Source organism: Chiloscyllium punctatum, chromosome 22 (genome assembly GCF_047496795.1).
Source record: "Chiloscyllium punctatum isolate Juve2018m chromosome 22, sChiPun1.3, whole genome shotgun sequence".
Taxonomy (NCBI): domain Eukaryota; kingdom Metazoa; phylum Chordata; class Chondrichthyes; order Orectolobiformes; family Hemiscylliidae; genus Chiloscyllium; species Chiloscyllium punctatum.
In genome coordinates this window covers 46,700,963-46,724,049 of record NC_092760.1, presented here as the reverse complement: position 1 = coordinate 46,724,049, position 23,087 = coordinate 46,700,963, and the positions used below count along the sequence as shown (strand labels likewise).

Below are 23,087 nucleotides of genomic sequence, written 5' to 3'. Positions count from 1 at the left end.
ATCTTGTGAATTCACCAGTAATTAAAGGGAAAAGTAGAAGATCAGACTGGGAAATACATAGCTACTCCACTCAAAAATAATCTAAATTTTAGATTTTCTCATTTCTTACCTGTACTGTAAACTGAATGCAACTGGCATTTACTGCAAACACGCAACTTTTGATTAGATTAGATTCCCTACGTGTGGAAACAGGCCATTTGGCCCAACAAGTCCACACCAAGCCTCCAAAGAGTAACCCCCACCCCCCTCAACAGACCCATTTCCCTCTGATTAATGCACCTAACACTATGGACAATTTAGCATGGCCAATTCACCTGAACTACACATCTTTGGACTGTGGGAGGAAACCGGAGCACCCGAAGGAAACCCACGCAGGCAAAGGGAGATTGTGCAAACTCCACACAGACAAAATTGAACCTGGGTCCCTGGCGCTGTGAGGCAGCAGTGCGAACCACTGAGCCACCGTGCCACCCTAACTGCTGGATCATTCGTTCATCAAGCTAGAGCAAATTACGATTATGATTTTCTTTATGGAAGCACTTGTTACTATCCTTCAATCACTGAAAAATAAAACACTTATTTAAAAAACTGCAGATGCTCTCAGGGATTATTTTGAAGAATATATTGTCAGATTTCAGATGTTATGAATAACATAACCTAAATTGAACAGTATCAGCAGAACCAGTCTGGAACGGCTGGTTGCCAGCCACTCACATTGAGCTGACTGCACAGCTTTGCAATGTCAGGCCACGTGAATAATTAGAAGAGCACCGCCCAAGTAGCAGTTTCGAGATGCAGCTGAAAATGTGAAGCTTAAGCAAATGTGATCACTCGAAAACAAGTGATTACACAAGAGGATAAAAATAGCTTCAGCTGCCATCATGTTATAATTAGGATTTGACATACTTTTCAGACTTTGAGGGACAAAATGCTGTTTGAAAATGTAACTAAAGCGGTGAAAGCTTGCCTCCTTTAAAGTGTTTTTCCTGATGTGGTGGTGCTTATGTTATCGTCAACAATAGAAGAAACTGGGTGTGAATACTGTGGTGTTGAAATTTTCTAACAGATTTTACAATTAACTAACTATTATCTAAAAGCATTACACTCCTCAGGCAAACAGGTTAATACTAAGCTATTTGGTTAAAACAGAGGAACATGCTTCCATACAGTGTCATGCTTAAAGGTGATCTGAGCTTGTCTATTGGCACTGCAGTATAATTCTGCCAGTGCATGGAATTGGTGATCTATTATCTGTTGAGGGATGTTGACGTACACATATTTCAGGATGTGTAATATTAATATGTTTACACTAGCCAACATGATTTTAGCTTTTAGTCTGTTACTCTGTTTTTTTAAAGGCATATGACATTAATGGTTTTTAAAGTTTCTGATTTTTTCACACCATTGACAGAGTGTGAGAGATATAACAATATGGAAACTTGACTGTCTCCTGAAATTTGCTGTTTGGTTGACTGAGCCTAAAACGTGCTTGCATTTGTGTTGTAGGGTGTATTGCCTCCTGGGTCACCCATGTTTTTGTCCTGGCATCTGGCTTGGCCCGTGTAATGAGATTTCCTGCACATGTATGCAAATGTCTCCTCATACCAAGTGTTTTAAACACATCAAGAAAAGCTGGACAGTGCTTGGGTATATATATTGACATGTTCCTACCTGGGGGTAAGAATTCTGCTACAAAAGCAGAGATGGTGTTACACAAGCTTTAAATTTTATTTTCAAGGCAATTTATATAAAGAAAATAGATAAACCAATCAATCGATCAGTACAGGCAAGTCCTTTTAATGTTGAAAATGTTTTTCAAGAGATCTTTTTAAGCTTCATTTTCTTAAATATAATGCTTTACAGGTTTAACTACAAACAAATATATTGCAGTCCTTTGTAAACAGCCAACACTGGTATGAGGTGAGAGTTTGTGCGCAGCAAGGTGATTTATCTGATGTAGCAATATTTCTCTAATGTCCCATAACATTAAAAACTAATGGATATTATGATATTGAAGAATCCCTCAAACTTGTATCGCAGCTTCCTATTTTATGCATACATTAGATTAATCAGATAAAAAATAGAATCTATGCAAGTAATAAACTGTTAGATTACATCAGGGAGCATTGAGTAACATGCTTCTAGAAGTGTGTCACACTTTAAGTGATCCCTGGATAAGGTGAAGGATGCAATCATTACACCTTCAGCTTACATGCTATGCTACAGTGATGGCATCGTGAGCATGTCTTTTAAAGATACACAAACAGGGAAACAAAGCACAACGTAAAGGATGCTCAATTGAAGCAACTGAGACTATGGATGCAAGTAACTGAGCAGTGTACCACCAGATCCAATTTGCTATCTAGTAAAAATCAGAGTGTTGCTGAATTAGATGGGGCAGTGCATTAGATGGGACTGGGTTGGTAAGCAGAGGGGCCTATAAAATAGTATTTGTGCCATGTCTGTAGCCTTCCCCCAATGCACTTTTACCAGGGCAGAAGTCAGAAGACCCTTCAAACGATTACCCAAACACAGTGCTGCTGTGAGAGCATCTGAATGGACCGTCGGTGTGAATGTGTTGATGAGCAATAAGTTCCCTGGAACTTTTAAAGGACTTGCTTCAGTCTGGGCATTTAAACAGTCTCTCATCAGCGTGAACCCACTGGTGTCTCTGTAGGTTGGAAAGCTGAGTGAATCTCTTCTCACAGTCAGAGTTGGTAAACGTGCACACTGGCGGGCTAACTAGTGAACCCCCTAGACACTCAGAGCAGCTGCACCGCCTCTTCCCTGTGTGTATAATGAGGTAGGAAGAATGCCTGTACCCAGCCCCAGAATAGGGGCACTTGAATTGTCTCTCATCAGTATGATCAATTTCCCAGAACTTTCATAGCAATTCCCACAGTATTTTGAAAGACCTTTCACTAGTAAGAGTTCGCTGTTGTCTCAGTAGATTGGATAGCTGAGTGAATCCCTTCCTGCAGTTGGAAGAGGTAACTGGTCTCTCCCTAGTGTACATGCACAGGTGCTCAAGGAAATCGGATGACTGAGTGAAGCCCTTCCCACAATCGGGGCAAGTGAACAGACTTTCCCCAGTGTGGACTCACTAATGTACCTGATCCCAAAGAGATGTTCCCTATTCCCTGTCAACATCCTTATTATTTCACTCTGGCTGTGTGACATCTCACTGTCAGTGCAGTCCCAGTAATGCCCTTCACTCCTGAAACCAGAAAGTGGCTGGCCATTTGTTTATTTAGCATCCTTTAGAGACAGCACCTCCTCTCCAATGGAGAGGAAGGCCTACCTCTTACCAGATAATAGTCAGGTGGTCATTAAGTCACAAGATCAAAGTGTGACATTCTAGGAAAGTCAAGAGCTGATTGATTGTTGAGCAGTTGCTGTTCTGGACTGTGTTTCACCTTCAGTGATTCTGAAAAACATGCATTTTTAAACCAGTCCAACAAAAGAAAGAATGTCTAGGCATAAGCAAGGGACTTGAGTTGTGAGCAAGGACAAAGAATTCTATTTCTTACTCTTATCCAGAGTTTAGTTAGTAGTATAAAAGATTAAAATAAGTTAAAGTAATTAAAAAGGGTGATTAAGTCAAGTATAAAGTAGGACAGGGTAGCTCAGCCAAGCAGAAATACACATCCTTTGGCATCTGGGGAGTCATGGATAGTTGTTATAGCCAGAGAAATCCATGTACAGGGAATATCACTGTACAAGCTTAGCCTGCAGGTTTTAGAATTTGAGCAGTGCCTAAAATCACAAAGATGCATCCACAAAACCAAAAGCTACATGGTTAACATATTTAGAATACAGAAAGATCTAACAGCACAAGTTAGGGGCAAGCTGGTAAAATTGGGAATTGGTGCCCACCAAGCAGTCTAAAAGATAATAGAGACCTGGGCAGATCTGAATGTTCAATATTCTTAGTTACAATGTGTCAATAAAGAAAAGAAAGTAAAAAATAGGAAGAGGTGACATTTCTGGTTGGTGACAGCATCTCAATGTGGGAGAAAGATGATGTTTCAGAAGGTTCAGGGACAGAATCAATTTAGCTCAAGGCTAATGATTAAGAAGGATACAGTTTCATTGCCTATAATTCACGAGTTAGTCTCTCATTGGAATCAATGTTATTGCTGAAGTTATGTTCCTGTGGAAACACCCCTTCCCCAAAACACCAATATACAAATTTGAAATACACTGAATCCCTGTTATCCACAGGGGATAGAGCACAGATCATCCATGAATAATACAACAACACAGATAGCATTGTAATAGAAATCCCCTACTGACTGCAAAGGACCATGAGATCCATGAGAAGAAATTATGTGTGGGGTCAACCCCATGAGTAATCAGATCTATGGATGAATCCATATATAGGGAGGAGTATACTGTGCTATATATGTGCAGAACTGTGTATTGTTTGCCGAAAAAAGCTTGAAAATTAAAATAAATTACTTTAAGTAAATATGAAAAAGTACAATATTAGGGTAAAACATTCCAGTGATATGGTGGGTTTGGTTATTACTGGCAACTCAGTGGATAGCTCTGTTACCAAGGCAATAGATCTGTTTTCTCACCACAGATGCTGCCAAACTTGCTGACTTTCTCCAGCAATTTCTGTCTTTGTTCATTGCAGACCTTCAGCACCCACGGTTTTGTTTTAATTCTGTGTTTAATTCACTGCCACATCTCTTCCAGGTATATCCACATTAAAGCAGTTCTGCTCCTCTCAGAGGGCTTTATTTTTTAAAAAGTCTTCTTTGTCACTATTACTTCATTTTCTCTTAGCATTTGACAAAATCCCAGGGGTGGGGTGAATCTGTAGACGACTGCAAATGTGTTTACTCCTTTAAACCAGTGAGTAGAAATCAGCTCCACCTCTGCTGGGGGTGTGGCGTTGACTCCCCACCCCCCAAACTCACTTTCACAGTCATCTCTCACTCCCTAGTGACAGCCTCTGGCTCAGAATCACCCCACACAGATTCCGGCTGAAGTTTCATCTTTTGTGTTTTGAATCCACCCAGATTCACAGGTACCTCCATGGATGTACAGAAAGCTGTTCTTGCTTTATCCCGAGATAATTCCCTTCCCTCTACTGTCAGCATCCCATAAAGTCTGTTCCCTTCGCAACAGCGCGGTCCACTCCTCCAAGACTTCTAATACTTCCTCACCTCCCACTGGCACCTTCCCATGCAACAGCAGTAGGTGAGACACACACTCTTTCCCCTCCTCCCTGTCCAAGATCCCAAATGCATCTTTCAGAAGCTGTAGTTAACTTGTACTTCTTTCGATCTATTCAACAATATCCATTCCTCACAGTATAGTCTCCACTACATTGGCAAGATCAAATGCACACTTGGTGACCGCCTTGAGAAACCCCTCTGCTCTCTGATACCAACCTTCCAGTTGCTTGCCATTATAACAAGCTATCCTGCTCCCATGCTAAAATTTCCATCCTGGGCCTCCTACAATGTTTCAATGAAGCTCAATATAAGTGGAAGTGGCACCTCCTTTTCTATTAAAGGCATTTTATACTTTCTAGGGGCAACAACTTGAGCATGACCCCTATCCTTCATTTTGATTATCCCCAGCTGTATCTTCCTGGTGTTTGGTTGGCTTTGACACTGAATTTACATTGATACAAAAAAAGTGAGGCAAAATGGAAATAAAAAGCACAAAATGAATAAACTTTGCTTAAATAAACTGACATTAAGCATGGCAGCTTAAAGGGAAGACTTACTATAATAAAGCAAGTTAAAAATCACAACACCAGGTTATAGACCAACAGGTTTATTTGGAAGTACTTGCTTTTGGAGCTACCCGATGATGGAGCAGCACTCCGAAAGCAAGTACTTCCAAATAAACCTGTTGGTCTATAACCTGGTGTTGTGTGATTTTTAATTTGGTCCACCCCAGTCCCAACAGCGGCGACTCTACATCATGTAATAAACCAACCTAAGCCACATATAAATTACCCAGTGAAGGATATTTCAAATAAAAAGTCAAGTTTCACTTTAAATTGTTAAAGTAAAAGTGATATGCTTCAAGTAGTTACAAACACTTGCATTACTTTCCACACAAATGTAGCACCATGTGAAATTTTAGCCTTCCCACTCAGCATCCGTTGTGTGGATCGCTCACATTTCTGGTAATCATTTCAACCTTCCAGTTGCATTCACCAGCAGGTGTATCTTATCCAAACTCGCAGGATCAGTTAACACTGATAAGGTGCATGTCTATAAACCTTCTCTCACTTGTGTCATTTTGTCTTGATCACATGAAATTTTGCTTTAATCAAAGATTTCAAACCGTCCACTATTATACCTTCCAGTCCCTAAAAGCTTTACATGTTGCTAAAAGTCATCTTCAAATTCCATGCAATAAATCTGACCATAACAAAACAATTTTATGTACAAAATTACCACACTCCCATCATTAAAAAGAAAAATAAAGATCCCTGTTTAATCCAGTGAATTCAAATCCCATAAGAGTCTCTTGTTATTATGATTCCAATTGATGTTATTATCAGACTGAAAATTGGATTGATAGATTCTTTCCCTTCTTAATGAGGTGGTCTTTCTCAGAAATACAACTGCACTGTGCTGCAAATGTGATTTCAACAATAAAACACTTAGCTTATTGTGCAAATGAAAGGAAGATAAAAGTGAGCAAACCAAGCTACTTACATAGAAAATAATATGAAAGATTTCAAAACACATGGTAAAACAGAATTCCATCTAGTCAGCACTATCACATTACAGCACTGTAACACCAGGAGAATGTTCTTCTCTATCACATCTCTAGTTTTGACTTAAATGTTTCTTTCAACTTCCATTCTTGCTAGTTTGGTGGTCTCTTTCTTGATTAGCCACTGAATTTCAACTGAATTTCAACTTACTCAATTTTGAAAAAGCATTGCAGAATTCAAACCAAATACTTCTCCTCCAGAACTTTTAAGCTAAAGTCCATCTGCACTGAAATAATCTATTTCCTAACAGTTCTAAACTATCTCCTTTTTTTAGAAGAAACTGTTTCATACTTCTGGCTTTTACCAGGAATTCTGAAAACTGAATACAAAGAAAAAGGTTTTCCAAGACATGGGTTTTTCTTCTGGGCAAAACAGATTCCTGATTCTTCTAAGTGCAATATCTACTCTGCTCGTACAACTCTCCCAATGGAAACAAATTCCCATTATCATCTCAGGAATTTTCTTTCTCATTCTGGATTAAGCAGAATCATAGCTCCAGGAAAGTTGACAAGTTAATTCGTTAAACATCCTCTTACAGACAGACCAAAACCTATGCATCACTAGTTCAAAATCCAAACTGTACACACTTTATAAACTCACACACTTTACACCACATTCTGCTCACACACAAATTCGAGAGGTTCTGAACTGCCTGCCACCAGACCTACTTGAATCCCATTGCAGGTCTGTCCACATTGAAGCAGTTCACTCTCTATATGCCTTTTTGTTTCTGAGTCTTTCATCTCCATGGTAACCTAACATTACACAGGCATTTCTTGGAAACGAAGAATATGATATTCATGAAACCAATTTCTGTTTCAGAATACTCTGCAGTTCATAGGGACACTGCATGATAAGAAAATGCAGACTTTTCGTATTGATCATTAAATTGTAAATCTAAATTTAGCAAGACAATTGCACACAGCAATTTCCTACAATCAGCAAATTAATGACCAGATAATCTGTATTGTTGGTGATGATTAATGGAATAACAGTGGTCAAGGCAGCTCTTCATCAACTTGTGTCACTCACTTGAGATGGAGGATAGGATCTCACCGGACCTCTTATTTGAAAAGCAGCACTGCCTGTAATGAACTGAAGTATCAGCTGAGAAAACATGCTCAAAATCATCAAAGTATTTGAACCAAAGCCTTCAGATTCAGAGAATAGAATGCTCCTAACTGATCCAAACCAATGCCAAAATAATTTGAAGATCAATCATAAAAAATACATTCAACAAATACAAATATCTGCTAATGGAAGAAGCTCCATCACAGTTAATTAAACTTTATCTGTGGCCAATGGGTTCAATGACAAAAGGCGCAGCTGATGACAGAAAACAACATGGACTGTTTTTGTGGGTGGGATATATATCTGGAATTTCTTTCTTCATGTCTTGCAAGCAGTTACATTTAAACTGGATAAGCTAAAATTGCTTGAGAGTCTGTTTTGTGCAGTAAACCTTCGTAAATGCATTTACCTAACTACTATATAGACATTCAGACATTGCTGACTCAGAACAGTTTTAAAAAAACACCTCACCTTTTGACTGGAATCATTCCAACATCTGTAAAAAAGCAGAGACATAATTAACAGTGTCTGAACTGTCACCAGTAATGAATTCCTAAGTACTTAGAAGGAAATATTAGAACGAATGGAAGGTCAAACTAGGAGACATATTTTAGTGTCTGTGTTTTCCCTATCCTTTGGTTTTGTTTTGCAGCAACAGAATGCTATTAGAATTAGGTGTTTTCTCAGCATCCATACAATCACTGAATGAGTTCCATTAGAACTGCAGCACCCATAATTTTGCCAAATACCTGCTCAGCAATTCTCAGGGAAAATATATTGCTTCGATTAGCAACCAAAAAAGAACAAATTTGGAAAAGAAAATTAAATGCATGGTGGCTCAGTGGTTAGCACTGCTGCCTCATAGCACCAGAGACCCGGGTTTGATTCCTGCTTCGGGTGACTGCATGGAGTTTGCACATTCTCCCTGTGTCTGCATGGGTTTCCTCTGAGTGCTCTGGTTTCCTCTCACAATCCAAAGATGTGCAGGTTAGGTGAGTTGGCCATGCTAAATTGCCCAAAGTAGTCAGGGATATGTAGGTTAGGTGCATAATTCAGGGATAAACATAGGGCAGGGGAATGGGTTTGGGTGGAATACTCTTTGGAGAGTCAGTATGGACCTATTGAGCCAAATGGCCTGTTTCCACACTGTAGGGATTCTATGATCTATGAACGAAGTATGGGTATTGGCCCACATTGCACCAGTTTTCAAATATTCTTCAGTGGCAATGAGAGAAATTGGCATTATCTCTCATTAAAAATGACCTACCAAATTAAAAAGCATTATTTTAGCAAAATATGCACTATCAATTTAATAGCTTTGCACAGTATTTATAATTGGAAACACTGATCTATAAATTTAGATTTATGTGCAAATGAACATCGCACAAACAACTCTGCAGTAACTGAATCAACTCGATAATAAACGCTTACACACTTACGTCTGACTTTCAGAGAAACAGTCTTTTTAGTGCGGATTAGGTTTATCACTTCCTCATGGGTGCAAGATACTATTGAGTAACCATTTATCCGAACAATCTCATCTCCAAGCTGAAAAAAACAAAAAGGAATTGGAGTACCAACTCAGAACAAACCTTATTGTTTGTATATGTAATATCCCAGCTGTTTTGGAGTCTCTAGCCCAAATTCTGTAATTCTAAGAAATAACATTCCTTACAGGTATTTGGGTCATGATTCAGTGTGATTCATTTGACGATATATCCCCCATCCCCCACCCTGCGTTGATTTGGCCTTTTTACACTTCAGGAAATTCTGCTTTTCCTGCTTTCTCAGTGCTTCTGCTAATTGCATTTGAACCACAGACGCAGAATTCCAGGCTGCAACACTGGACTGTTCGTTGTCAATTTTCTCCCCCCATATAAGTGAATTAAACTTTGAAGATACAAAGACATCATTGTGGAAAACAGATTGGAAGAGAACTTGTCAAGCAAAATGTTGAATGCAAGTGCACCTTTTTCCTTACAATATTGAGCAAGAGATGAGAGATGGACAAGTTTGCAGAGAGTTGAGAATTAGCTGAGTGAACGTGGAACAAGATATGGTGAAATATAACAGTTGAGTAGGTAATTCAAGGGGCAAGGTTTGGGCTTGTGATGAGAATATAGAGATGATGGGAAAGTGAGAAGCTAATGTGAAGATTATACAATGAATGTGAAGATACAGAGGAAGAACATGTCCAAAACATATTGTCAGGATAAGCTCAGCAATCACATGCCAGTCAGTTTAACTCCAGTGATGGCAAAACTTCTAGAAACAATAATCCAGGACAAAATCAAGTGTCTTATGGACAAATGTGGGTTAATTAAGGAAAACTGTGCTTAACTGGCTGGAGGTTTTTTAAAGAAGTAACAGAAAGGGTTGTTGAAGGTAATGCAGAACACCTCCAGATGGTGAAACCTCCTTCCCAATTAGAGATGGAGATCATACAATTAGGTAATGGCTATGCGATCAGCTTCTTTGAGGTCTATCACCTCATCGCCAGCTTTCCTTCACCACGCTTTCCTCCCCATAATTTTCTTTTTGACAATGAAAAGGTCTTGTCAGAGACCTTTCAATGAGAACTACAAATATAGAGTGCTAAATGATGAGAGAAAAGGAAGAATCGTTATTCAGGAGGAAAGGTAGAAGAATAAATAAAAGCTACAAATAGATCATGAGAACAAAGTAATTTTTTTTGTCAAATTTAAATAATTACTTACATACATAGGAATAGGGTACTTCATCTTCGAGCCTGCCTTGTCAGTCAATAAGATCTGATCTGATTCCTCTACATTCCCGCCGACCCTTAAAGCCTTTCACTCCTTGTTTGTAAGAATTTGTCTACTTCTGCTTTAATAATAAACAAAGACTCTGCTTCACAATTTTTTGAGTAAGAGTTTCAAAGATTCATCAGAGAGTAAAAGTTTATCCTAATTTTTCTTAAATGGATAACTCTTAATCTTCAAACAGCGACCTCAAGTTCTAAACCAAAAGAGAAAATGCTGGAAAATCTCAGCAGGTCTGGCAGCATCTGTAAGGAGAGAAAAGAGCTGACGTTTCGAGTCTAACTGACCCTTTGTCAAAGGTTTCAGATTCCAGCATTCGCAGTAATTTGCTTTTATCCAGAACTCAAGTTCTAGATTTTCTCACAAGAGGAAACATCCATTCTGTATTCAGTCTTTTAAGGTCCCTCAGTATCTTATACATTTTAATCAAGTTACCTCCTACTTCTCTGAACTCCAGCAGCTACAAGCCTAACCTGTAAAAACTTCTGATAAACCAACCACTCAATTCCAGGTATTAGTTTAATAAAGGAGAAAGTGAGCACTGCAGATGCTGGAGATCAGAGCTGAAAATAAGTTGCTGAAAAAGCGCAGCAGGTCAGGCAGCATCCAAGGAGGAGGAGAATCGACATTTTGGGCATGAGCTCTTCTTCAGGAAGAAGGGCTCATGCCCGAAACGTCGATTCTCCTCCTCCTTGGATGCTGCCTGACTTGCTGCGCTTTTCCAGCAACACAGTTCAGCATTAGTTTCATAAATCTTGTTTGAAGCACTTCTAATAATTACAACATCCTTGAATAAGGTGATTTTACATAGTACTCCAGGTGTAATCTCACTATTGCCTTGTATAACTGCAGCATGAACTCCCTACTTTAGTATTTAATTCTCCTTGCAATAAACAATTACATTCTATTTTTTTTCCCAATCATTTTCTCGCTATCTTTTATGATTCATGCATTAGGACACCCAGATCCCTCCCATCTCAGAGTTCTGCAACCTCTCACCTTTTAGATAATACGCCTCTTTTTCATTTTTCCCCTGCCAAAATAGACAATTTTAATTTATCCATATTATACAACATTTGCCAGATCTTTGCCACTCTATATCCCTATGTTCCCTTCACAACTTGCTTCTCTACCTAGTTTATTGTCATCAGCAAATTTAGCAATCACACCTTTTGTCCTTTCAAAGTCTTTTACATAAATTGTGTAAAAAAAACTGAAGTCCCACCACTGATTCCTGCAGCACACCACTTCGTACATTCTACCAATCTGTCAATCATGCATTTATACCTACTGTTTCCTGTTTGCTAGCCATTGTTCTATCCACATCAATATGTTAGCCACAACATCATTAGCCAGATCCTATGACTTATCACACAAAAATGATTGCAAAAAAGCTTTATAGGCATTGAAAACATGACTCAAAGATTTATCAAGCTTGAGCTGAAAGAGAATCATTAGGAAAGTGCAAGACAGGCCTGGGGTTAAAGGTCAACAAGCTGGAAATGGAAACGAATGAAGCAATGTTTTGGGAACTGAGAATTATTAGGATTGGTTCCAGAAAATGAGATGATGACTTAAGAGATCGTATGAAGCAAGGCAATCAAGTAAGATGTTTGGTTGTGTTAAAAGTAACGTTTGTTTAGGGCAATAAGCAATTCTGGAAGGTTTGTAGCGAAATAAATTCCATCAAATGAGCAAATCTTGGTAGCTATGCCATCTAGTGGAGAAATTGTGCTCAACACCTTGAATCTTGAGATTGTTATTTGACATGCAATTGGTGAGTGCTTTTTGAACATTGTTATTTGGAGATATTGCGAGTTAATTCATTAGTTCTGCTAAAAATTTCCATCCTTCTCTCATTGTCACCAGGTACATCTCTGACTTTTCCCTTCCCTTTCTTGATTTCTCTATTTTCATTTGTGGGGATAGAGTCTGTGCCAATATCTATTACTGACTGTCAGAGGTATCTTAACTAAACTTCCTTACAGCCTGCTTGCTGTTAGGGCTACATTTTATCCACCTGTTGCTGTTGCATCTGCTCTGATGATGCCACTTTCTACCAGGCTGCCTCCAACATACCTTTCACCCTCAACCGCGATGGGCTTCTCCTTCCTCTCACGTTCCATCCCACCCGGTATTTTCCCTCTAATTTTTCCAGCTGCTGCACAGACCTCCAATGTCCATTATATGGTAACAGCTGTAGAAACCAGAAGTTAACATGCTGGGGTGCCTATTAAAATGCACAGACCTTTGGCAAAGCTGTGCACCTTAGAAGGACCCTTGTCCACCAGTCCCCACATTTAAAAGGATCATCTTCCACCTACCCCACCTGCAGCAGAATGTCACCACCAAATTCACCTTCCCCCTACCCTCCACTGTCAGCATTCAGCAGTTCCCTGTGTGACACCCTGGTCCACTCTTCCATCACTCCCCAACAATTCCTCATTCTCCCAAGGCATCTTCTTATGAAATTCCAGAATGTGTTACACTTGCCCATTCACCTGCTCCCACCTCACTGTCCAAGGGCACAAACACCTTCCAGGTGAAGCAAAGTTTTACTGTACTTCTTTCAATCTGGTCTACGGTATTTGCTGCTACCAATGAGATTGTCATTACATTGATGAAACCTAATGCAGACTGGGTGACTGCTTGCAGAAAACCGCTGTTCTGTCCGTACAACCGACTCTGACCTTCCAGTCGCTCGCCATTTCAATGAACCCCCTTGTTCCCATGCTGACATTATCACCCTGATACATCACCAATATAGTTTTCCAACAAAGCTCAATATGAACAACACTCTATTTTCCATTTTGACGTTTCAAAGCGTCCCGCACTCATGACTGAATAATGAGTATGATCTCAGTCTTTCACGTTCCTCACGTCTGCACTCCCGCCCCCCGACCCTGCCTTCTTGCAGCTGTGTCTTGTTTGTGTTTTAACTTATGGCATATCTCCACAAGAACTAGAGAAGGGGAGAAAATCAATGGTTTCTGTCACCTCCTCTTTTACAAACTGCCTTTCATCTATTTAACGCTAGGGATCTATTTTTTGCTGAATTTTGATCAACACTATAGCCCTGAGTGTATAATCATGGTTGACTCTTCAATGTGGTATTAAACAAATGTTGTAATGTTAGATATGCCATCATTTGGATAAAATGTTGTTCCCAATCCAATGGCACTATTCACAGAAGGAAAATGTCCCCTGTGTGCCTGACCAACACCATTCCTAACAAAAGTGGATTATTTGGTTCATCAATAGCAGAATCACTTTTGCTATAGATTGGCTGCCAGTTTTACTTACATAAGAATTACTGAAATTCAAAAAATAATTTATTGGCTCTAGAACATTTGGAATCTTAAAGATGCACGAAGGAGAGATATAATAAGGCAAACTCTTCCACTTTTAGCTGAACACAAAACCAATCATTTCCTCATAAAGTAATACAAATTAAACTAAAAGTGAAGTATAAGTAAAAAAAAAACAAAAACTGCTGACCAAACTCAGCAGGTCTGGCAGCATCAGTGTAGAGAGAAAAGGCTTTAAGTTTTGAACCATGATTGGAATCCCAAAGAAGTTATATTGAACTTGAGATGTTAACACTCTCTCTCTCCACAGTTCCTTCCAGAATTGCTGAGTTTCTCCTGCACTTCATTCTTTTTACCAATTCAAACAATTTATTTTCCGTGAGATGCTGATTAACCTGTGGATGGCTGACACCTTCCCATGCTTTTGCTATTTTGCAAGAGGGTGAAAGGTAACAGCCTCAACCTCAGCTAATCCACTCAAGTGTGCAATTAGCAACCTTCATCTGTTTCTGTTGGCATTTACTAGTGACATAAGACACTTGATGGAAGGGGAGATTGTCATTTTCGTTGATTCACGAGGGGACCCTCCTTTGAGCACTCTGGACTCAGGCCGACAAATATACAGCTCCATCCTCTGCCCATGGCACCACCTTCAATCAGTGACCCTGCCCAACCTTGCAGCTTACACCGCTGAGGCTAAACGCCAGCTCGCGGACACCTCCTCGTACTGCTCCCTTGACCGTGACCCCACCTCCTACCACTAAACCATCATCTCCCAGACCGTCCATAACCTCATCACCTCAGGGGATCTCCCATCCACCGCCTCCAACCTCAGTCCCACAACCCCGCACCGCCCATTTCTACCTCCTACCCAAAACCCACAAACCCAACTTCCCTGGCCGACCCATTGTCTCAGCCTGCTCCTGCCCCATCGAACTCATCTCTACACACCTCGACACGGTCCTGTCCCCCTTAGTCCAAGAACTCCCCACCTACGTTCGGGACACCATCCATGCCCTCCACCTCCTGCATGATTTTCGCTTCCCCGGTCCCCAACGCCTTATCTTCACCGTGGACATCCAGTCCCTGTACACCTCCATCCCCCATCACGAAGGACTCAAAGCCCTCCGCTTCTTCCTTTCCCACCGTACCAACCAGTATCCTTCCACTGACACCCTCCTTCGACTGACTGAACTGGTCCTCACCCTGAACAACTTCTCTTTCCAATCCTCCCACTTCCTCCAAACCAAAGGAGTAGCCATGGGCACCCGCATGGGCCCCAGCTATGCCTGCCTCTTCGTAGGATATGTGGAACAGTCCATTTTCTGCAGCTACACTGGCACCACCCCCCACCTTTTCCTCCGCTACCTCGTGCTCCCACGAGGAGGTTGAACAGTTCATCCAACTTTACCAACACCTTCCACCCAGACCTCAAATTTACCTGGACCGTCTCAGACTCCTCCCTCCCCTTCCTAGACCTTTCCATTTCTATCTCGGGCGGCTGAATCAACACGGACATTTACTATAAACCAACTGACTCCCACAGCTACCTAGACTACACCTCCTCCCACCCTGCCCCCTGTAAAAACGCCATCGCATATTCCCAATTCCTTCGTCTCCGCCGCATCTGCTCCCAGGAGGACCAGTTCCAATACCGTACAATCCAGATGGCCTCCTTCTTCAAAGACCGCAATTTCCCCCCAGACGTGATTGACGATGCTCTCCACCACTGTCCTCCACTTCCCACTCCTCTGCCCTTGAGCCCCGCCCCTCCAATCGCCACCAGGACAGAACCCCACTGGTCCTCACCTACCACCCCACCAACCTCCATATACATCGTATCCGTCATAATTTCCACCACCTCCAAACGGACTCCACCACCAGGGATATATTTCCCTCCCCTCCCCTATCAGCGTTCCGAAAAGACCATTCTCTCCGTGACTCCCTCGTCAGGTCCACACCCCCCCACCAACCCAACCTCCACTCCCGGCACCTTCCCCTGCAACCGCAAGAAATGCAAAACTTGCGCCCACACTTCCCTCCAAAGGCCCCAAGGGATCCTTCCATATCCGCCACAAATTCACCTGCACCTCCACACACATCATTTACTGCATCCGCTGCACCCAATGTGGCCTCCTCTATATTGGGGAGACAGGCCGCCTACTTGCGGAATGTTTCAGAGAACACCTCTGGGACACCCGGACCAACAAACTCAACCACCCCGTGGCTCAACACTTCAACTCCCCCTCCCACTCCACCAAGGACATGCAGGTCCTTGGACTCCTCCATCGCCAGACCATAGCAACACGACGGTTGGAGGAAAAGCGCCTCATCTTCCGCCTAGGAACCCTCCAACCACAAAGGATGAACTCAGGTTTCTCCAGTTTCCTCATTTCCCCTCCCCTCACCTTGTCTCAGTCCCAACCCTCGAACTCAGCACCGCCTTCCTAACCTGCAATCTTCTTCCTGACCTCTTTGCCCCCACCCCCACTCCAGCCTATCACCCTCACCTTGACCTCCTTCCACCCATCGCATTTCCAACACCCCTCCCCCAAGTCCCTCCTCCCTACCTTTTATCTTAGCCTGCTGGACACACTTTCCTCATTCCTGAAGAAGGGCTCATGCCCAAAACGTCGATTCTCCTGCTCCTTGGATGCTGCCTGACCTGCTGCGCTTTTCCAGCAACACAGTTTCAACCTTGCAGTTTGCCTAATAAGCTCTGGTGTCCCCAGAACCTACTTACAACACATAGTCACTTAAAATTGTGGCTGAAAATTACAAATGTAAGCAAAATAACATGCAATGAAGCATAGTTTCCCATTGTAATCAATGTTAGGTTCCTTGGGATTTGTTTTTTTGGCCAGAATAAACAATGTAAAAGTTGAAATATTGTAAGTGTGTAAAAGTACATTACTAGCTAAAATAACTTGTAAGATAAAATGAACCAATAAATCTAAAAGAATTACAATACAGATTTCTTGTCGACTAACGTTCATTGTGCCATAGTTAGATTGACCATGCTTCCAATAGTGGTAGAAGTTGGTTGCAGAATCTGAACATCCAAGATTATCTGCACTGACTAACCTCTGCCACAGGATGGAGCTCAGGACTTCAGTTTGATTTCAGAAAGTCCAAGGACCAAGGAGCGCAGAAGCAGTGAACACCTAATCTCAACCTGAAAAGTGAGACAGGTGGTGGGAGGTAAGGCCATTGCAAAACAATACTGGGGAGACATGAGGGCCAGGAAAGACCAAAAGTGGCAGGCCATTAGGAGATTGAGACCTACAACAAAGCAAGCTGAAAGATGAGGCCAGGAAGTCAGGGCAACAGGGAGGAAAGATTTCTTATCCACAGTCAGAACAAAAGGGAGTGAATGGGATGTAGACATTTAATGAGAGTATACTAGACCCTGGTTTGAGATGACGACAGATGTTGATAACTAATCCACAAATGACAGTAACATTAAAATGGCAATGCAAAAACATATATAGGCTAAAAGCACAAATAAGGTTAAGTGGAGCTTAAAAGAGGAGGATTTGCACCTGGTTTTGAAGGTGCATGTCCATAACTGTGGCCTTGCCCTCCATGCTATGCCTCTGATAGGACCAACAGCTCTTTGGGCAGGCAGCCATCTTTAATATGATGGCAGGCCTGCCTGCTGTAGTCTGTGAAGTACCACCCTGTGTCTTAGTGTCTGTGAAAATGGAGTTACCTTCTCCACCTCCTGTTCTGCTTTCAAACCAAGTATTGGGAACCCTACTGGATCCAGAAATGTCCCAGCTACTGAGTCAACTTGACCTATTACAGTAAGTCATGTAAGAGCTGCACTCTAGCACTGTCAAATTGCTGGGACCTGCTACTTTGCTGTCCTTTCAAACATACATGCTGTGCCGTATTCAGCAATTCAAATAAGTGGCCAAAAACAAGCCCAAAAAAAAAAAATGCCAAAGGAGTATCATTCTTCCTGATGTCTTCATGAGTCAAACAGGTGGGCAGTCTCTGTTTGTGTGGAATTTAACTGATCTCATCAGAGGATGGTTTGAGAACTCGAGTTTTAATGCATGTTTAATAACTCTGAATGGACAATGCTCCTGAAAGGATTTCAGATGAGGACAAGAATGCACTTAACTCTGCACAGTGCACCCTCTCCTGACAAACCTTGACGGCGTGGACTACCATTGTCATGACTCACGAATAATGAATGGTTTCATGAATGCAAGGTTTTCCAAGATGATTACATGGCTAGAATGGGGACAATGCTGTGAACAAACTTTTAGTGTCCAAGATTTCAGACAGAAAGAGGAGTTCTCAAAGAGAGATGAAAGGCTGCAGGCCATGTAGTTAGCAGAGAGGAGCATGTCTTTTCTGTGGCCGACCAGACATATTACAGGAGGAAAGACAATCACTGGTTGAATAACACATTGATGGCATCAAATGAATCTGGAATGTTCATGCTGGTAACACAGGGAGCTGGGAAGGATCATAGGAGCTGGCCTTACTGCTGATAGTCAGTTCAGGACTTCTCCAGAATATAAGAGAAGCCCCTTTAAAAACTGCCTCAGCAGAATAACTGTACATTTTGGCCTTGCTTATAGTTAGAGAGAGGACATATTTTCTGTAGTAATAGCATACGAGTTGCTTACTAAATAATGTTAAGTAAGTGTTGGTTTTAATTTTTTTTATTCCAGTAATAGTGTTGAAATTGAAATATTGTCCTGCATTTACTTTATGTGGATCAGTCGGAATTCAATAATCTTTGTAAAAGTAATCCATCTCAACAGGAGTTGTAGTGATGGGCATTTCGAAGATGAACGGAAGAACAGCTGGCCCATTAGAACCACAATCCAGAAAGAATCAAAACGTTTGGAAAGAAATGTGCAGTGGATGAAGCTGATAACAATGGAGCAGTTAAGGGGATACTTGTTGGATTCATTGCAGAGGAGGGCACAGAAGAGTGCAGAAGGATTGGAGAAAAGGACTTAAGAGCTTGTGGAGATTTGTTTGGAAAGTAAACACCAGTATGGGCTACTTGATCTGAGTGGCCTATTTAAATGATGCAGGTTCAAATGTTCTAACTCCATGCTTAGCTATTAGCATGCGACATAATTTAACAAAACATAGAGGAGAGGGGAAAACTAGCAGCACTAGCAATTAAAACTCAAATAAAGGAAACATTTTTTTCTGTTGAATTTCGCTGTGGTGCAAGTGATTCATTCTAAATATTGTGACAATACTTATAATATAATGTACTGTATACAACAGATCATAATGATGTGTTGGCCTTCATTGGTAGGGGAATTGAATGTAAGAGCTTTGAGGTTATGCTGCAGCTCTTTAAAGCCCTGGTTAGACTACACTTGGAATATTGCGTTAAGTTCCACCTCATTGCAGCAAGGATGTGGAAGCTTCAGAGAGGGTGCAGAGGAGATTTACCAGGATGCTGCCTGTTCCGGAGGGCATGTCTTATGAAGAGAGGCTGAGGCTTTTCTCATTGGAGCGAAGAAGGATGAGAGGTGACTTGATAGAGGTGTACAATATGATGAGAGGCAGAGGCAGAGTGGATAGCCAGAGATTTTTTCCCAGGGAGGAGAGATGTCAGAGGTAGGTTCTTTACACAGAAAGTGGAGGGTGCATGGAATGCATTGCCAGCAGTGGTAGGGTTAGAGTGGTGCTGGAAAAGCACAGCAGGTCAGGCAGTGTCCAGGAAGCAGGAAAATCAACATTTCGAGGAAAAGCCCTTCATCAGGAAATGTCGATTTTCCTGCTCCTCGGATGCTGCCTGCCCTGCTGTGCTTTTCCAGCACCATTCTAATCTTGACTCTAATCTCTAGCATCTGCAGTATCCATTTCCGCCTGGCAGCAGTGAAAGCATACATTATGAACATTTAAACAATTCTTGAATAGGCACATAGGTGCTAGTAAAATGAAGGGTGTGCAGGTTAGTTTGATCTTAGAGTAGGATAAAAGGTCAGCATAACAGAGGGCTGAAGGCCCTGTACTGTGCTATACTGTTCTATATTCTATGCTCCATGTTCTGTAAGGTTGGATTTTAATTTTAAAATATAGGCAGGTGGGGTTTGGTCTATGAATTTTTTAAAAAATGGTTTGAAAGTTATTTGTCACAGTAACATAAACACATCATTTCCAATAATGCCTGTAATCCAGTGAAGCAGTACACCTGTATTGGATGGAACATACTGCAGGGTTTACAACATACCAGAGTCCATTATTATAGCTCCTGATTGCAGCTCATAAAATTCAGGAGTTGTGCTCAGGAGGGGGAATAATTTCCTCATAGCAGAGGAATCATGTTCTCAGTTCAAAGGAACAAGTCACCTCAGCAGAAATGATTTTAGTTTGTGAAGCTTCCAAACTGGGTGAGTTTGTATAAAAATCTTCAAGCTTTTGAAACTGAAAATGTTTAGGCCATCAGAAGTGAGAGAGGTTTATGCTAGCAGTCTCAGAAACAAATCATAAATCTGTCTCAGTAGTCCAAGAGAAAGCTACTACAAAGAGTTGATTAAATAAAAAACTTGAGATTAAATAAGATTAATATTTCTCTGAGATTAAGTAACTGTAAAAGGAAAGTGTTGGAAAAATAGTTGAAACGTGGTTTTGCTGTTTTTGTTTAGATCCTTCTCATATCTGATATGCATGGGGAATGGGAATTGAATCTGCCAGTTACTTTAGAAATATTAGTGGCGTCTGAGAGAAATCAACCTATTGCTGCTACAAGATAAATGTGTATTTTAAAAACCAGTGGCCACAACTGCTCATAAATACTATCAGTGAGGTTTTAATCAAAAGGAAAATGAGGCACCAAATTATCAGTTCCCAGAGCTAAGAAATCGAATCCTGTCCCAGTAAGTCAGTCACTCGGAGTAAATTCTGCAGGAGGTTACCTTTCTTATTTCCAATTTGAATCTTGGGCTATGCTGTTGTGGGAGAACTACAATACACCTTTCTGATTGCCAGCTACATGAGAACTCTGGACACTTGGGTGCAAGATATCAGCGATTGTACTATATATAACTTTGTATGCTCTTTTTCTTTGTATTGAAATTTATATTTTGGTAATGAAGAATATCCGATGCTTCATGTTTCTATGACTAACCTCCATATTAGCCACGTAGAAAAATTAAATATATGATGTATCAAGCCATGGTTCACTCTGGGATCTGACTTGTCCCAGTAACATCATCTGGGATTGTAACAATATTTACAAACTTCAAATATATTCATTTGTGACAAATCTGAAGTAATTACTCTACAAATAATTATGGATCCCTTAAAACTGGTAGATATTTGGACAATTTTCATCTAATATATCTCCAATTATGAAATCAATAGTTGACTAATGCTGCAGATTGATTGTTCCTGTGAGGGAGAGAATACTATTACGAGTATTATTACCATTTTCATACTAAATTGCCAAAATGCAAATTAGTGGTGGCTAAAACAGAGAAAATTAAATTTTGTGCTTTTATTTACTTTCAGCGCAGGAGCAACACAGAAATCTTACTTTATGTACAATAGGAAAGGGTATCTTAGTTGGTATGTATTTTATTTTGCACATTTCTTTCCAGTATGAATAAAGTATGAGCTTAAACAGTAATGTGAAAAAAGAACTTGTTTTGCAAAAAAGAATCAAGTGAAAGGTAACTGTTGCAAAGACAGTGAAATTCCAGACAGAGTCTGCTATACCATGAGATTGCAGTTTTGAAGAATGAACTTCCCGTGTATCATAATTATTCAACAAACTGGTTAATTGTCCATCAGAAAGTCTCTTTAGGAGCCAAATGTGGCAATCAAATAACAAAAGAGTCTTTAGAGATCCGATCAATTATATTTTATGGAAGGAAATTTATCCTCAATTTATTGCAATTTATGACCAACAACTTGACAATGTTAATGTGACTTCAAATAATATGTTGCACATATTCAATATACCGCTTGACAAGTTAAGTCATCCATGTACTTCTAAAAAGGTCAGCAATGGAAATTGCACTTAATTACTTTTATTGATAAAATACTACTGGATGAATGCACCACAGATACAGCAAACCAACGTTACATTTAACAAAATAAGTAAAATGCACTAACCAATCTTCAAAAGAAACACAAGTTAAAACAAATACAATGGATCTTCAAAAACAAAACTGAATAAAATAAATGATTGCCCAGTAGTTCTCGAATTGAGGAATAACTTGGTCCTATTCTCCAATACTGAATGCCTTATTTCTCAACTCTTGCATATCCTTACAGGGTGGAGTGGAAATCTGCCTCATAAAATGTATAATTTCATTATGAAAAATGGACTTCAAAAGGGTCGGAGTACGTGGCCCAAAATCCATTGCATACCTTCTACCCATGGTAATAAGCAATATTATTTGTCACTGGAGAAGATAACAAACTTGCTAAATTTATTTTCTTTTGTACTCCTTAAATAAATGTGGCTATACCTGTGACTGTACCTCTGAGTATATACTTTGAATGTTTTAATATAACTACTTTACTCTCACTTATGCATTTGGCAATGCTTCATGGGAAAAGGCATGAGAAAGTACCGATATATATCCTTTCAAAACAAAAGTCAAGCAACCAATAACAAGCATAGATAGGCACGTGATGATCCAAACTTTATATGCTCACACCTGCAGGCCTTCAAACCTCCACACTGCCTCCAGCAGCAGTTAAACTTATTTGCATATTGAACAACTTCTTCAATCTTATTCATTACTCAAAGTACAAGTGTTTCTGTAAGGGCCCTTGTAGGTTTTAGATATGCCTGTGTCTGCTTGGGATATGCAGAATGTTCATTGTTTTAGACTGACTCAGGTCCTCGTCCTTTCCTCTTTTTCTGGTACAACAATAATTGTATTGGTGCTGTCACCTACTCCTGTCCTAGGCTGCCAAAAATAACATCTCCCAAAAAAAAAACAGGCTGATCCCTGTTAGTTTTAGGTTGATGGAAGGCTCATACAACTCACATCCTGCCAACATGGAGAAGATGTTTCCACTAGTAGGAGAGACTAGGATCTAATGGCACAGCCTCAGAGAGAAGGGACGATGCTTTAGAACTGAAAGGAGGTGAAATTTCTTCAGTCAGATGGTGGTGAATCTGTGGAACCCATTGCTGCAGAGGGCAGTGGGGGCCAAATCATTGAGTGT

General features: G+C 40.6%; 1 protein-coding gene across 3 annotated transcripts in view; it reads right to left on the bottom strand.

The window, feature by feature from the left end:
- The window catches only part of ush1c (Usher syndrome 1C), a 205,414-nt gene that overhangs the window by 140,745 nt on the left and 41,582 nt on the right, over positions 1-23,087 (bottom strand). For all 3 annotated transcript variants that reach the window (XM_072592221.1, XM_072592223.1, XM_072592222.1), the window contains exons 5-6: positions 9,265-9,373; positions 8,297-8,321 (exon numbers count right to left, since the gene is read on the bottom strand). In XM_072592221.1, the coding sequence (XP_072448322.1) occupies positions 8,297-8,321; positions 9,265-9,373 (134 nt within the window). The remainder of the gene's footprint in view (positions 1-8,296; positions 8,322-9,264; positions 9,374-23,087) is intronic.